At 43.1% G+C, this 18,107-nt stretch overlaps 1 protein-coding gene across 2 annotated transcripts in view; it reads left to right on the top strand.

The window, feature by feature from the left end:
* The window catches only part of LOC128503629 (uncharacterized), a 94,948-nt gene extending 77,902 nt beyond the window's left edge, over positions 1-17,046 (top strand). For both annotated transcript variants that reach the window (XM_053473781.1, XM_053473780.1), the window contains exons 6-8: positions 9,288-9,456; positions 12,004-12,104; positions 16,309-17,046. In XM_053473781.1, coding sequence (XP_053329756.1) covers positions 9,288-9,456; positions 12,004-12,104; positions 16,309-16,812 — 774 coding nt within the window. In that variant the 3' untranslated portion in view covers positions 16,813-17,046. The remainder of the gene's footprint in view (positions 1-9,287; positions 9,457-12,003; positions 12,105-16,308) is intronic.
* Positions 17,047-18,107: the final 1,061 nt, after the last annotated feature.

The following is an 18,107-nucleotide window of genomic DNA, read 5'->3' as shown; positions in this document are numbered from 1 at the left end:
AAAGCGAAAATAGATCGCTTTCTGCACCCGTTTAAAGGTCATTTGTCGTTAAGGCCTTGATTTTCCGCGACGTGCCCGGACCGGCAATTGTCATCAAGGGGTTAAATAAGGTGCACTCCTATACACAATTTTGGGTTCACTAGACAGGATCCTATTTAAATCTGGATCTTTCTGTAAAATAGACCAGTGTCTTTTAAAAACATTTTTGACACGGTGACTATTAAAACTAAAATTACATATAAAAGGAATCTCTTTGTTAAAATCCTGTGTGTGGTTTTTAATATTACTATGTATTAAACGTCATCTGTCTCTTTTGGCTGCTTCTTCCCAAGCTTTAGTTTATCGATCAAATGCAGATTATAAAAGGGGAAAGACTTTGATTCGTGTTTTTAAGAGAATATGCATGGTTTTATTATTATTATTTAATATAGAATTTGTAGTACAATTACATATATGTAAGTAGGACTGCATGCGTTAAATGATGACTCCATGATGGAACAGCTGAGTCTGATGATACATTGAATATGGCGAAACCCAACCAACAGAGCCCTACTACCGTGTTTCCCCGATAGTAAGACACCCCCGATTGTAAGACGTATCGGGAGTTTCAGAGGGGTCGGCTAATATAAGCCGTACCCCGAAAGTAAGACATATGTCTTACTTTCGGGGAAACACGGGGGATTTGCCGGGTCCGCCACTCTAAGGGGCCGGGAAGTCCCCACCAAGGCCGGCCTTACGTGTCTGCGGCCGCACAGGATTTAAATTAAAACATCGGGGTTTTTTTTTAACTTTATTTAACATCCTCCATGTTAAATAAAGTTAAAAAAAACTTTATTTAACATGGAGGATGTTAAATAAAGTTTTTTTTACTTTATTTAACATGGAGGATGTTAAATAAAGTTGAAAAAAACCCCCGATGTTTTTATTTAAACCCTGTGCGGCCGCAGACCCCTAAGGCCGGCCCCTTAGAGCAGGGCCGACCTTTGGGGTGTGCGACCGCACAGGGCGCCACACTCCAGGGGGTGCCAACCTGCGGCACCCGGCACCCCTCCAGAGACGGACAGTAATGTCCGCCGCTGGAGGAGCAGGCTCGCAAGGGAGCGGTATCGGAGGTCATTAACAGACCTCCGGCTCCCTTGAGTGATTTTAAGCCGGGTTCAACCCGGCTTAAAATCACTCAAGGGAGCCGGAGGTCTGTTAATGACCTCCGATACCGCTCCCTTGTGATCTGCGCGGCAACAGCTGTTGTGCGCCGGGGTTTCTTGTCAGATCCCAGCGCACAACACTGAAGCCGCGCCCACCGCTGTCCGTGCCCTCTGACCCGGAAGGAGACAAGAACTGAAGAAGAGGAGGAAAAGAAGCTGAAAGAAGAAAGGAAAGGTAGGAAAGCATTAAGTGAGAGTGGATTGGTGTATATGTGTGTGGATTGGTGTATATGTGTGTGTGGATTGGTGTATATGTGTGTGTGGATTGGTGTATATGTGTGTGTGGATTGGTGTATATGTGTGTGTGGATTGGTGTATATGTGTGTGGATTGGTGTATATGTGTGTGGATTGGTGTATATGTGTGTGGATTGGTATATGTGTGTGGATTAGTGTATATGTGTGTGGATTTGTGTATACGTGTGGATTGGTGTATATGTGTGTGGATTGGTATACGTGTGGATTGGTAGGTGTGTTGATTGGTAAGTGTGTGAGAGTGATGGGTGTTATGCTGTACCATTTCCAATGTCTTTTTCATGATCTAATTATGCTCTAAAAGTACATCATAACTCCCATCACTCTCAATTTTTTCCCAATATAAGACATACCCCGAAAGTAAGACATAGTGGGGCTTTTAGGGATAAAAAGAAAGTAAGACACTGTCTTACTTTCGGGGAAACACGGTAGGATAAAAGCAGAGCAATGAACAGGTGATTCTATATGTCACTTGAAGAAGCCCTGGGCGGGGTACCTACGCATTAATTACCCACAAAGTTTTTTTTTCTATTTTATACTACCCTGATATTTAAGGAAAAATAAGAGGAAGATACATTTTATTCTCAAACGAAGCTCTTCAGGACCCTCTAACAGTTTACTTGAGTATCATTTTTTACTTTTGTGATGAGATACTTGCACAATATTTTGTTATATTCTGTTACAATTGTATCATAGCGCGCCATCTACTTTTCTTTCTCAATTTTGTAAAAGGTGTTAAAGGGAACCAGCACGTTAATGTTGTAGAGCAGCTTTGGCAATTAAGTTAAACATCAAAGATAGTGTCTAATAACATCTTCTGCACTCTTTCAATTATGTATTTGTACATAAGAAAAAACATGCTAAAAACATACACTTGAAAGTTGTTTGTGACTCACTGTGTTAATAAAAGAAGATAAACTTGTGCTTATGTTATTGCCCAAGATGTGAGCTTTTGGGAAATATATTTTTCTTTATTATAACAGTTGGAATATATCACTTACACACTCTGCACAGTCTTTCATAATGTACATGGGGAAGTTGGGGTGATCAAGATCTCTCTTGTTCTCAGCTTGATCCATCTGCCCTGGAGCCATGGGCTGAGATGTTGTGGTGTCTGAATTCCAAAATATTGGAGGGGCCCTCCATCTGTCTGCATTGTCAAAGGCCATGATTTTTAGTGGGCATCCTACACTGCTGGCATCTGTGGTTATGACTTCCCAGGAGATGCTTGCCTAGGGAAAAGTCCCTGGAAAAGTTTTGACCACCACCTGAGCTCCGGTTCCACCCACCTCGGAATCACTATAGATTGGTTGAAGTTGCGGTGATCCCATTGAAACTGGAGGAGGAGGAACCACTGAGGTGGATGAAGATGCCATTGACGCCACCTTACCAGGCCTATAGTAGACAACAAAGAACCCAGGAGACTCATCATTTCCCTTGCCATGATGCTTCAACATGGTAAAACCTTTCTGATCATCTGTAGAATTCTCTCTTGGCGCTCTGAGGAAAGACACACAGACTTGTTTTTGGAGTTAAAGAGGGCCCTTAAAGAGGACCATCTGCTGTGAAGGAACCAGCTATGCGTTGATGATCCAACCACAATTTTGAAGCACTCTTCTCATAAATGTGAAGAGTAGAAAGCACAGCCCTTGAAGATTTCAAAGTCACCCCATTTATAGGAGGCCCAGTGCAACCACAAATCTAACAAATGCACATGAGCTACCTAAAAAAGGAAAAAAAAAACAATCCCCCCACTTCTACTGAGCACTATATGTGGGAACGCTCCGGACAGGAGTTGCAGCACGCCCCTTTATCATAAAAAAGAGTGTTAAAACCAACTAGCATGCAAATACATAACATCTTAATAAAAAAAATACTTAGATGTTAGGGGATAGTGTAGGGGGTAGCACAGGCATCTTTTTTGTTGATAGGGAAAGTGTTTGGTACAGTTATTGTATAGGGTTAGTGATAAGGATTATGATCAGATTAGGTCAGATTATTGATCAATACAAGTAAAATGCCTTATTTGAGCTGTACTTTAACTGCTGAATTTGCATGATATTTTTCAGTTGATTTATACCTGCAATACCTTGTTTCCTTGTGGTGTTTATTTTATCTATACTTGAACTACGTGGAGGATAAGGAGGGGAGAAAAGTGTGGGGAAGCGACAGGGTGCCTGAAGGTGTAAGGCTCTGTTCATGGTAGACAGGACATATACATTCTGTCTGTCTAACCGAAGGCTAGCTGCTTTAGTTAAGACGCCCTATTTTGTTATGGCGTCCTGTCCTAATCTGTCCTGTCTACCATGAACAGAGCTAAGGTCTCAACCATGTACACACTTTTAACTGATTAAATGCTGGAATAATATGCAGCGAAAGGTAATTACTGACAATTTTCTTTCACACAGCTTTCAGAGTAGACTTGGGCGCTGGCCAACTGTTTGTGTTCGTCTTCATGTTAGTCTTCGTGGGGAAAAAAATCTTCCCATTCCACAAATATTCGCCCTATATTCGGTTCTTCGTTTTTTTTGCCGTTTTTTGTAGAAGAGGTTAATGCAGTACGCACTACGCAGCAGCTTTGGTGCCAGGATTTTAAAGGCCAGTTCAAGTAGCTCTATTGGTAGCTGGCAATGGCCTCCTCTGCCATCAACCAATGAAGTGCACCTCAGCGCGCGCGGGAAGAATGGAACGCAACGACCCTCTAGTTAGGCAACACTCAACTGCAGTCTCTGCAGCTGATGCTTTGGATGTCCTGGGTACACCGGCTGTTTTTCAGCATGGTCCTTCTCCTGCACCCTGTTTTGAGACCAGACCTGTTACATCCACCTTGGCGGGCGTTCCGGCCGCAGGTGAGCATGGTTCTGTCTCCCTTTTTTCTTCTTTTCGTGTTTCTGGGGCATCTTCTGGGGTCTCTGGGGAGTTGCTCGACCGATGCCGGCGCCAAGTGTCTGGTTCTTCTCCGGCAGATGCATAGGGGCTGTATCGTCCGACTGATTCGGCACCGGTTGTTCCTGTTCTGGGATGCTGCCGGAGGCTAAGGTTCAAGAGATGCTTTTTTAAGGTTGTCTAAGGTGCCTTTGCGGCAGATTCAGTCTTTGCTGGGCAAACTCAATTTTGCATGCAGGGTCCTTTCCATGGGGCATTTTTTTTTCTCTCGAAGGTTGTCATTGGCTACGACTGGGGTTAAGGCGTCACACCATTTTGTCCGGTTGACTAGGTGTCTGAAGGAGAACCTTCGGGTGTGGGACTTGTTCCTGCGGGATTATAATGGGAAGTCTTTATGGCTTGGGTTCTCTGTCTCCAATAGGGACACTAAGTTGTGGACTGATGCTTCAGGCTCTGTGGGTTTTAGGGCTTATTTTTGCAGTCATTGGTGTGTTCGAAGTTGGCCGAGGCGGTGGGCCGACCTGGGTTTAATGACAAATCTCACTTTTTTGGAATTGTTCCCGATTCTGGTGGCGGTCGAGGTTTGGGGGGAGGATTTGGCGAACCAGCTTGTTCATTTTTGGTTTGACAATCTGTCTGTGGTTCATGCGGTTAACAACCTTATGTCTTCTTTTGTGCGTATGCTTCGATTGCTTTAATCTGCGCCTTCTGCTTCGTTTTTTACAGCATAACGTGAGCTTTTGGGCAGGTCATGTGCCGGGGGACGATAACAGCATTGCTGATTCTCTCTCTCGTTTGCAGTGAGAGCGGTTTTTCCAGTTGGCTCCGGCTGCAGACGAGGTGGGAGTTCAGTTTCCACTGTGGATGTGGCAGCTGGGAGAGCCGGATTTGATGCGGTCTTTGGTGCCGGCCACTCAGGATTTTTACAGTAAGGTCTGGAGTGAATGGTCTGAGTTCTGGCACCAGGTGGGATCTCCTCATGGGGCGGTTGAATAGGATGAAGTCTTGTTGTGGTTTATTGGACACTTGTTTAGTTCTGGTGTTTCTGTGTCTGGTTTGAATCACAGGATGTCCGCGTTGTCTTTTCGGATTCGGGTGTTTGGATATCCGTCACATCACAAAAGGTTTTCTTGTTTGTTTGGCTTTACGTGGCTTTAGGAGGGGTTCCTTGCCGGCCGATGTCTTTTTTCCCATCTTGTTCATTTGGTTCGGTTGCTTCAGGGTGTCTGCAGTGCGATTCAGGAGTGTTATTTATTCTGTGTTTGGCTTTTGTTTTTGCGTTTTTGGGGGGTTTTCATGTTGGGGAACTGGTTAGTTCCAATAAGCAGGTTCATGGTGGGCTCCAGTTTACTGATGTGGTTTTGGAGGGGGGTGTGGTTCAGGTGAAGGTTCGGGGGTCTAAGACGGATTACTCTGGTGGGGGCCACTTTGTGGCTTTGCAGGCCCTTCAGGGTAGCCCGGTCTTTCCGTTGCAGCAACTCAGGCTTTTTTGGGGATCCGGCCTGCGGGGGAGGGATGTCGATGGTTCCCCTTTATCTCAGTATCAGTTTACGACACTCTTCCGTTGCTCTTTTAGGGGTTTGGGGTTACCCGCGAGGAAGGATGACACTCACTTCGGATAGGAGCGGCTACTGAGGCGGCCAGGTGCGGTCTGCATCAAGATTTTATTATGAAAATAGGAAGGTGGGAGTCTTCTAGGTTCAGCCTCTATGTGCGTCCTCACTTACTGTGATTTGTATTCTTGCAGGTAGTGCAGGTAGTGTGGATCCTGGGGAACTCTTTTATTTACTAGGCAACCCGAAGGGCGGCTGCTCGTCCTGCTGGCTGGCAACTTGGTTTCGACCCTTCTGGGGTGGATCTACGCTGGCTTGGTTTCCGAGGTATGAGGCGGGACAGGGTGTCCCATCAGCTGGCTAGGCATTCAGGATACAGGGGGTGCCCCAGATCCTGTTGCTTCACGTTGGGGGTAATGATCTAGGGCAGGTTCCCATTAGAACGTTGATTGCTAATATTAAGGCTGATTTACAGCAGTTTTGGACGGCCTATCCGCAAACCTTATTTGCTTGGTCGGAAATCTTCCTCGAGTTCGATGGCGGGGTCCGAATTCCCACTCTGGTATTGAGCAGGCGAGGAAGCAGGTCAATAAGACCATTTCTCGTTTTATGGTTTTTCGCGGTGGGATTGTTGTTAAGCACAGGGAATTGGAAGGTGATCCATTAGGTCTGTTTCAGCAGGATGGTACCCACTTCTCCGATGTCGGTTTGGACATATAGTTGTTGGATGTTCAAACCGCGCTTGAGAGGGCTTTGTCGGTGGTGGGAGGCTAGTGAGATGCAAGGGGGTGGCATCCTCTGGCTGTGGCGGTTGTTTAGTGGGGCTGGCATGGTGGAAGGGTTAACCACCTAGAGGTGTGGTTAAGCTCGTGGTACACAACCCCTAGTGTGCAGGACACTCCTTGGGCTTGTGCCCTTTTGAATCCGGTTGTTAGAAGGGCTGCTGTGCATGGGATGCCGCAACAGGGATACAGTGTTACATCTGTGCCAGTCGGTGTGGTTGTGTGTAATGTTTTAAATAGGTGCTAAGCAAAGCGTTGCTGATTTTTGTTTACAAATTAATCACGTTGTCAACAAGGGGTTGGCTTAATATTATTGTCACGTGTTTGATATGTTTGTACCACGTGCTTTATCACGTGTTATTATTAAGTGTTTATGTTACTTCAATAAATAAAGTATTACTTTTCGTGTCACGGTGCGGAAGGCGAAGCTGACTTAGCCGTGGCCAAATGTTTCATCCAAAGTTGACTTTAACCCCTTCAATCCCCTATGGACGTACCGGTGCGTCCAAAAAACGCATTCCAAGAATCCCCTATGGACGTACCGGTACGTCCAGCCCTTCTTGCAGGGTCAGGGACGCATCCCTGCCGCTGCACGGGAGATCAGGCTGTCCTTTGACAGCCTGGACTCCCCCCTGACAGCAGAAGCCGGAAAGCTGTTACATTTCAAACTGCCCGATCGCGTGATCGGGCATTCCCTTCCGGGTTGTGTCACTGCTGACGTAACCTGGAAGTTCATCGCAGGACAGGATATCCCCTGCAGGCACAGACGCTGCGATCTCTGTGCACGTCTGTGATCGGTGCGGGAGGATCGCAGGGAGGGGAGTGAGAAACCATGTCTCTCACCCCCCCTCCTGTCCTGAAACAGAGAAGCAAAAAAAAAAAACGTTATTCATTTAAAAAATAATAATAAAAAAATCATTAAAATAATAATAATAAAAATAATAATAATGTGAACTAAGTGATGTCATTGTGACATCACTGGCATGTTCAGGAGGTCCCTAAGAGGACCATTTTTTAAAATATATATATATATATATATATATATATATATATATATAAAAATAAAATACAATAAAAAAAATAAAAAATTTATATAAAAAAGATAATCATAAAAAAATTAAAAAACCTTACATCCCATTGCCCTAGCATAACATCTACCCAGTATAACCCTCCTGCCCCCGTTCACAACCCTAAACCCATAAAGCCATAAGCATAAAAATTCTACAAAAAATGTACACCTTATAGTATGTTCCTTGGTTCTGGGAAAGTATGGAAAATCTATATAAATTAGGTATTTCTGAAATCAGGACACATGAATTGATAAACTTGGAGGGGATTTTCCATCACTTTACCTAATTTTGTGAGGATTCAGAGGGAAAAAATTTTTTTTGAATTTTCGCTAGTTTTTACTAAATTTCTCATTCTAAATTTTCAGCTAATCATCCAACTATGGTATCAAAAGAAAGCTCTATCTCTCCTTGAAAAAACAATATATAGTTTACATGGGTACACTATTCACAGGAAAATAGAATAATCGCTGAACCGACAGCGCAAAAATGGCAAAATTGCTCTGGGACTTGAGGTACCAAAAACCCCTGGGATTAAACGATACATTATAAATATTATTAGGTTCATGTGTGCTTCATGGGAAGGGGAGTGTGCCAACATTGATACTACTTTAGTCATGAGAGTGATGGAACATGTAGTGCTCGAGTTTGGCATGCTTGGGGACTTATGCATTTCTTTTGCCTAGGGTTACCCAGAGCATGATTATGGAACTAATTATTATTTTATTATTATATAGCAAAACTAATAACATTGGCCTGCCCCTGACATGGAAAACGTGCTCCAGGCTTTGACTCCTTAAAAGGGATAAATGTTATGTAGAGTATATTATAGTAGAGAAAGTATTATATGGGGATAAAAATAAATAAACAGTGCTTGGTTGTAGACTCTTAACTTCACCCTTGCACTGCTCATATCCAGGATGTCACTCTAATTTGATCCCCACACCCACAGTAATGATACCAGACACGAGCAAGATCTGCATTCTGAATGGCAACTGTGGGTTCTCATCTTTAAACTGAAGATAGTGGCAACACTACCCCTCTCAATAACCCCACCCAATAACACCAGTCCCCCTACTGACAGTGGGTCAAGTAGGGCAGCTCCACCGTGAACTTCCATTTAGCCTTTGCTAAGGGGGGGAATTAATGCTAAACTCTAACCACTAGCCAACCAACTCAACATGCCACTCCCAGTAGACTTTAAACTCCGCCAGGAGACTCCTCCGCCATCACCAAAGAAAAAAACACCCTGCAAAGCAAAAACAAAAGAAAGGGGCAAAGCAACATGTTAAAGAGGAAAATAAAATGTGGGTGGTGGGGTGGGCGCAGAACTTCCCCTGTAGTTACCATTTAACTACCTTGTGCTGCACGTGAATGGGACCCCACTCTTTCCCGACCTTCCTCATACTCTATAGTCAGGGTAGACCATCTTGCAGTGCAGGCAGAGTCATGCCCCCCTTTCGCTAAAACCCCTTTCTAGAAGTGGTCATGGGATATTTTGGAAATGCAGATCATCCAATGCAAATTTTATTTCTTTACAGATAAACACTGACTTTGTGGAATCCACCAGATACAGATGTTTAGTGTCTGTTCCGCACATTCTAGGTGCAGTGTACTGTGTGACAGTATCATCCAAGAGTAACAATGGAATTGTAGAAAAGAAATGTGAAAAAGCACCAAATGGAGAAAAGTTTATCTCTTTACATACAGGTACGGTGACTAAGCTATATGGTTTAATTATTAAAAAATGTTAATGATGGAATACTTAGTTTACTGTATGAAAGCAGCCAAAAGTATATTATGGCTACAAAAATGAGGTAATGACGTGGGATTCACTCACAAGGAAAACCTTTAAAGTTTAATTGTGTTGACTGTGTATAGTGATCTGATTGGAGTAGGCTACACTGGATTAAACAGTCTTCAGAGCACTAGTGAACAAAATGACATTTTAATGTCATGCGATTATATATGTTGTGACAGTGTAAACCCTAGGGAGATGCTTAGTGTGACATTTGGGTTCAGGTGCTATCCAGATCGTAAATATGGGTCCCTGGGGTGAAGCAATTGGATAGCAGGGTGGGCCAATGCTCCGTTGCCCCATTCTGTGGAAAATCCATGCCGGCTTTTCCAGGAGGCATCAGGTACAGGTGCTGGACATTAAAAAACCCTGGAGCCTGATAATCAGAGAGACTGTTGGGGGAAGACGAAGTTCCCTGCGCTCCCAGGGCAAGGAAAGGCCTTGAACAAGAAGACCACCCCTGAGCCAAGTGAGGCAATACCTGTCTGTACATTTTGTGTGCAGTCTGGGGGAGGTTTTCCAGAGCCTGGCGTAGCTGGGTCTGGCTGGGAGGTTGAGTTAGTGGGTGATTAGGCTGATCTGCTGGACCAGCATCGTTTAGTTAGAGAGGGCTCTATTTGGGAGCTAGGGTTTCTTTTTATGATTTGTTTTTTGGTGGGTTTGAGTTAAAATAAAGTGCTGTTCAAAGCTGATGTTCCCGACTCTGATTGCCCTAGAGGACTGTGCTTAGGAACCCTAAATGTGACATGTATGGCCCTCACGCTACAGGGTTTGTCACAATGTTCATAATATATACAAAATGCCTAGAAATGCATAGAAATTGGTCTTTTATGTACACCAAAAACAGTAACTCTTTCTATAGGCAGATCTTACCATAAATGCTATCTAAACCTGGCTAGACCCTAGTGAAATGTGAACAGCATCCAATCTGAGTATCCTCAAAGAATGGATATGCTCTCTAAAGATTGGGCCCTGTGTGCACATTTGGGATGCAGCATCTAACATCTTCAGATCTATGATGTCAGAAATATGTTAAATTTTCATAACAGAATCATAATCATATAATAAAATCCTATTGTCCGGTTTTCGGGGCTAAAAGGCCACATTTCGGATGTGTGCATTTTTCAAATAGAAAATGTAAACACCAAAACCTATTGCAAGGAGAGCACGTAAGGAAAAAAGGTATATACAAAGTAAATCTTTATTAAACAATATGATTTAAATACATATATAAAAAAAAATATATAATATAAAAGCATCTCGGCACCAAGACACATATAGAAAGGTACAAATGAACAGAGACACAAGACTACAGGAACTAGGATGGAAATACGCATGTATATGAAGGCACAAATAAGAAACACAAGGATGACCACAGCGATAAAGTGAAAAGGAACAAATGAAATAATATATAACAATGGTACATCAGTACTCAAAAGTTACTAACCAAACCTAGAAGAAAGGCTGAAAACAGCAAAAAGCCTGGTGATGAATGGTGCCAAGTCCCAACGTACCAACCCCAACGTACGTTTGCTGCAATGAGCTTCATCAATGAGCTCATTGCAGCGATGCCCACATCTGGAAACTGGTCTTTACCATGTACAAATTTGGGTTTCACAAACAACAGTTTCGATTTGAAGTGCACGACTGTCAATATGCTTCAGTTTTCTGGAAGATTTGCCTTACTTCTCACCGTTTTTGACATATTTCCTGGAACAGGAGGAAGTGGAGCATGGGGAGTGACTAAAAGGTTAATTTGTTCAACAGTCCTAGGGACCATGGTCAAAGTAGCAGAGAGAGATCTGGTTATTGAATCAAATATGGCATTCATTGCTGAGTGAATTGCCTTTTGGGCGGTGCCGCTGATGTTGGTGGGCGGTCCTGCTGATGTCTGGAGGGGGACACCCCCATGTAAATGAAACAATGGGCGGGGAGTGGGGCATGTCAAGACCCCGCTCCGGCGACCCGGAGGATTTGGGCCTTGAACCGGAGGAGCAGTGCTCACCTGGCAATCTCCGGGTCAGACCCAGAGAGTTCCCAGGTATGGTAATAAGGCAGACCTTAAATTACACACCTCTAACCAACAGCCCTCATCCTGAAAAGAAAGTTTATTCTACTTGTTACCAACACCATTTTGTGGCTTAGCAGTAATACTACAGGACCTTGTATGAGCTTTTATTATATTACCAAAAGAATTTTCTAAAATATTTACAACTTAATTAAAATATGTATCTGGATATTGAGTTCCACAAGACTTATTTTCATCATGTCTGCTAATACGTATATATGACACTTCCAATTGACAATTGTTTTTGGACCGTTTGCTGATGTCTACAATACACCACTTTGTAGTGGTCATTGTTTATGATTGGGTCCTTGTACTGCCTGTGTGTAACACATAGAATTGTTGTTACATTTGAAATGTGTTTGCTTAGTAATAAAAACCTTTTTCTCCTCAGCTGTCACGGTCTTAGTGGGGATCATGTTTATTGTCTGTCTTGGCCTACTGATTTGGAGATGCCAGTGCCTCAGAACTACCATATCACAGCCGAAAGTGTTGGTGAGTTGCAAATTGTTTAGTAGATCAGGGTTTCATCAGTCAGCCGCCAAGCTTAAAGAGCCAGAGCCACCTGACCACCACCAGTCCAGTCCTGTTAGTTAGCAACCCTCCCCTACCCCCTTACCTGCACTGCAGCTCTTGATGCCACTTACAGACTTCAGCAGAGGGCGTGGCCTCACTCTGCGTTCTATTGTACTGTACAGAGGAAGCAGGACTGGAGCAGAGTCATGTGATATCACATACATGAAGCTGTAGGGTACCCAGGGCCGGCCGAAGACTTAACGCCGCCTGGGGCGAAGTTTAAAACGCCGCCCCCCCCCCCGCCGACGCAGGGGGGGCGGCATTTTAAACTTCGCCGACGCCATTATCTACCCCCGCCCCCCGGTACTTACCTTTAAACAGTCCTGCGGCGAGTCTCCCTGCTCTGCCACGGTGCCGGCTTGTAATGCTGAGCGCCGGAAATTGACGTCACTTCCGGCGCTCTGCATTACAAGCCAGCACCGGGACCGAACAGGGAGACTCGCCGCAGAGGAGAGAGAGAGAGGGGCGCCGAGCGGGTAAGCGAAAACCACTCGGTGCCCCTCTCTCTCTCTCCTCCGCTTCAAAAAAAAACCAAAAAAAAGCGCTTGGGGCGGCAAAGTGCCGCCCCTTCTAAAGTGCCGCCTGGGGCAATTGCCCCAGTCTGCCCCATTATAGGGCCGGCCCTGAGGGTACCTAATACGTATGTATGTAAAGAACATAAATGTTTGAACCAAAGAATAAAAACGCAACAACGTATATTGAATGAATCAGGCCGAGGACTTTTATTTAGTTTTTTACCATTACATACAAATCACTTTCAATATAACTTGTAACTTATAACCGATACATATAAACCAAATAACTTTAGCCCTTGGCACAAGCCCCAGAGCACATACTAACTCAAAACCTATTGCCAACCGCCCTATAAGCCAGCTGGCATAACTTTAAATATCAGTCCACCCCATTAATTATAATGGCGCAATTTCATCAGCTCTTCCATCTTCAGCTCGCCGCTTTGCCACTGCCAGGTAAGTAAAATAGCCCCCTCATGAGCCCTCTATTTATAGTTACATTTCCCGCCCATAGCGCAGCGCGAGACAGGGCGGCCACACCTAAACGCGGCGCGAGGCACCCGTGAGACAGCACGAGGCAGCTCAAAAAACGCGGCAAAGCGCTAGCGCAGGCGCAAACGCCACAAGCTTATATAACACACTTTTTTTTTTTAAACTCCTGACCTTTCCCTGACTCCATATCTTCATGTCAACCTGCCCTATGGTTTCCAGGCTTTATCATTCACGTGACTCTGCTGGGTTCCGTTTCTCTGCAGTACAAAAGACCATCCCACAGCTGAACTACATGCACTTTAACACCATACAGCGACACAAAAACACATGCTAAGAGCATACACACTCATGCTGAAGCCATACAGTAACACACATGCACACACATGCATGCATGCACACACAGTTATTCATACACTTACAGTATATATACATACACACACTCATTTTCCTTCTCTCTCTCATTACTCTGCATCTCCTCTGCTCCCATCACAGCTGCCCCACTATCCCTCTCTCGTAGCTTTCCCTCTCTCCTTACACAGCTCTCCTGCTTTCACAACTTCTCTCTCGCCCCCTTTCTCTTTTTTGTCTAATGCATAACCATTATCTTCAGTGCAGCTCACATACTCCATGCGAGCTAGTGTGGTTCTATTGTAGGTTCACATAATGGACAGGTGGAATCATGAGGCATATATCTGATTCAGCAGTACCTCCTTGATTCAGGCACCCTTGGCAACTGCCTAGGTAGCCTGTTACTAAGACTAGATCTGATGCAGATTAACATTTTACAATGTTTTTGCAGTTCTGCGAGTAAACATGCTAGATATTTCAACTGTAGGTTTAATTAAAGATAGAAAAAACAGTCCACTATACACTTCTACAAAGTTTCAAAATTGCACAAAAAATAAAATGTATACATTGTAGGTTGCGAAGCTATGATTTCCAGCTGCCACTGGTTAGCCTTACAACTACAAATATAAAAAACACCCAGCATGTGTAGCTCCATTTTACATATCCACTTGCATTTTAATGTCCTGTGCTTTTTCCACTGTGCCTGGAGAAATAAACTCATATGGACTTGTGGGCTTGATTCATATTCAACTTTTTCTGGTTGTTAAAGTACCATACCTGGACACCAGTGTCCCTGACAAGGCTTATGGAATATATTGTTGCTTATGGGGCATTTTGTCAAATGTCCTTAACAAAGTATCTTGCCCCTGGGGTATGGAATAATATATGAAGAAAATAGAAAAATGAAAAAAATAATCCCAAACCCTCAATTTTAATTGTGATATTTCTTTCACTGCTTAGGTGGCTCTTCTGACATATACTGTACCCCAATTTATGTTCAGCAAATTCCCCAATTACAGTAATACCCCATATATATAATTGTTTATGTTTTGGAGAATTACCAGGAAATGCTCTCTTATATATTATGCTGAGGTTTATTTTTTAATTACCGTATTTGCTCGATTATAAGACGAGGTTTTTTTCAGAGCAAATGCTCTGAAAAATACCCCTCGTCTTATAATCGGGGTCGTCTTCTAATCAGACCTCAAATAGAGGTCTGATTAGGAGACTAAGATCCAGATCCCCCGCACCGCTGCAGGGGACCTGGATCCTCCTGTCGTCGCCCCCCCCACACACACACACACTTACCGGTGCTTCCGGAGGTGAAGTTGGCAGCGGGGGTTTGTATGCGTCCGTCGCAAATACCTTCCCCGACTGTCAGAGATCAGAGTTCCAGAGTTCCTGATCTCTGACAGCCGGGGAAGGTATTTGCGACGGACGCATACAAACCCCCGCTGCCAACTCCACCTCCTTCCGGCTGCCGCGGAATGAGACGTCAACCCGCTGCCCCGGCAATACAGCAGGAAATTGGAAGCACCGGTAAGTAAGTGTGTGTGTGTGTAAGGCATTTCTGGAATGCCTTACACCCCTATATGCCACTCTGGCACTTAGGGGGTTAAAAGGCATATTATGGGGCAGAGTGGCATATAGGGAGGTATAAGGCATTTCAGGAGGCAGAGTGGCGTTAAGGGGGCATTTAATAGTGCACTCTGCCTCCTGAAATGCCTTATACCTCCCTATATGCCACTCTGCCCCATAATATGCCTTTTAACCCCCTAAATGCCAGAGTGGCATATAGGGGTATAAGGCATTTCTGGAGGCAGAGTGCTCTATATAATGCCTTTTAACTCCCTTAATGCCACTCTGCCTCCTGGAATGCCTTATACCTCCCTATATGCCACTCTGCCCCATAATATGCATTTTAACCCCCTAAATGCCAGAATGGGATATAGGGGTATAAGGCATTTCTGGAGGCAGAGTGGCACATAGGGGGTCAAAAGGCATACCATGGGGCACAGTGGCATATAGAGGGTTAAAAGGCATATCATGGGCCACAGTGCCATATTGGTGTGGCAAGCCTGGGGGCAGATGTGCGTAACTGGGGGACAGGTTGGAAAATACAATAGAAAATATAAAAGAAATAAAAACAAAAAAAATATATTTTTCTCAATCATAGCTTTTATTAAAAAAAATAGTTTACATGAATTAACATTTACTGGTAAAACTTTTTTCCTTTAGGGTCGTCTTATATTCAGGCTTTTTCTTTTTTTCCTAAGTTAATATTCAGATTTTGGGGGGTCGTCTTATAATCAGGGTCGTCTTATAATCGAGCAAATACGGTATTATCTTTGGATTGGGGCCAAAAAAAATAATTTCTATTTTATACTTATTAGGAGGGGTGAATGATGTTTAGGTGCCTTCTTGTAAATTAAAACAACTTTTCTCTTTTTTTTTCACATGATGTTTTTTCCTAATTTTTATTGTGTTCCTGCTCGTTTGATCCACACTACAGCTAATCACAGAGTGATCGACAAACAGGGCTCTACAGCTCTTCATTGCTGATCAATAATTTGACATAACTGTAATAAGAAGACCTTAGTTTCCTGTTTATTTGATTCCTACATACAGAGACTATCAACACGTATTTGAGGCATGTTATCTGCTTATATTTAGATTTATATGATAAGGAATAATGTAAGAAAAATAGTATATAGGATGATTCAATTCTGTAGAAACTTACATAAATTAGCTATTAACATTTTTTTTTATAGGACTTTCCTGTACATCCCCACCCTGCTGTTTTCGTGACAGAAGAGTTGAACCTTCATCCAGCTCTATCACTGGTGCACTTAGAAAAGACTGTTAGTCCAACAAAAGTCAGAAAACTAATGTCAAGGAACGAATATTTAGAAAATGGTTTTATAGTGAAGCTTGGACCAAATCAGGAAGGTTGGAAAAATGGAGATTGGGATTTAACAGAAGACAGTTCAGCATACAGCCAAGAGATTATGACAAATTCTGCAACTGAAAATCCACCCCTGTATTGTGGAATTCCTGATTATTGGGAAAACTCTACAAACATAAACTTAAACTATCTTCAGGTTATGGAGGCATGGTGGGATTTGTCTATTAATGAGGCAAGAGGGGAGACTGACAATGACATTTTGGATGTTTGTAATGGTTCAAAAGAATGCAGTGCAGATGAAAGGGAGAAAGAAGATAATGTACATTTGAAAACTAATGGATACAAGAGGAGATCTTTAGTTTTAGTTTGAACTTTTAGTCGAAGCATCAAATGTGTTTTTTTCACCACCACTTTATTTAACAAGAACAAAGCTATTACTGTATGCTATTGCATATATAATGTGCAACCAGATTCTCCAGCACTATATGATGTGTATTAATGGATTTAAAAATAACATTTAAACATTGAAGCTGCCCTTTATTTGTTAAAGCCAGAGACGCTCAGTGCCGGCGACCAATAGAGTCACCCATACAGACATTTAACTCCTGACGCCGAAACTTAGCCTGGAGGGTTTCCAGGAGTTAAAGGCCTGTACAAGTGACTCTGTTGGTCACCAGCAGAGGCCTCATCTAGCATCAACCGATGAAGGACAGCTGCCCTTCATTGGTTGATGCCAGAGGAGGCCCTTGCCACTGACCAATAGTTGCTCTTACGGACCTCCTAAAACCTGGTGCGGTCCTACGGATTCCCGTTCCCGTTAACCACTGCAGTGCTATGTAGAAAAGGTAGGGTAGAGGCAGTGGGATCAGGGAGATTAGCTAGGAGATATTAACGAAGACGAAGAAGAACACAAATGTTCTTTGTGTTGTGCTCCTTCGTGTACGTTTACCCACCACCATATTAGTTTTTTTGGTGTTCAGTTTAAACATGAAAATGCAACATTCGTGTTCGTTTTTTATGTTTTCCTGAATACCAATGCACAAGTCTAGTATTAACCAAAGTAGAAAAGGTGTTATCCCCACCAACTCGTATATAAAAGTGCAAAATATAATAATAGTACTTCCCACAGTCTGCTGCTTCCCGAATTTTACTCTTCCTCAGAGTGCAATAGTGTAAATGTGTCCAAAGGAAAAATCAAAATAGTGTGATATTGTCAGATGTGTGACTATACATTTTACATATTTCACATATAGTCACACATCTGACAATATCACACTATTTTGATTTTTCCTTTAGATTAGTATTAACCAAAACCAGATACATTTGCAATGGGTCATACAGAAGGTTAAACATATGTAGCAAAAGTATGCATGTAATCAAAATGATTCTTTATATAAATAAAACATGATAAATCAAAAATAATCTGAAAGCAGGAAAGGAACACACACACATTTGTCATACCAATCTCTATTGTTCAGTGATAACCACAGTTTTTATATAAGTTTTATTAGTGATACTAATGTGTGGAGGGTAGTAATGTGAGAGACAAAAAGAAACTTTTGCGCAATGTATGTGCTGAATCTAAGACAGAGAATAGGTGTAATTGAACAACAATTGGTGGGGGTAAAAAGAGGGGAGGGTTGGCATAAATTCAGTTTGCAGTGT

Source organism: Spea bombifrons, chromosome 8 (assembly GCF_027358695.1).
Source record: "Spea bombifrons isolate aSpeBom1 chromosome 8, aSpeBom1.2.pri, whole genome shotgun sequence".
Lineage (NCBI taxonomy): Eukaryota > Metazoa > Chordata > Amphibia > Anura > Pelobatidae > Spea > Spea bombifrons.
This window is presented reverse-complemented; position numbering and strand designations above follow the sequence as displayed.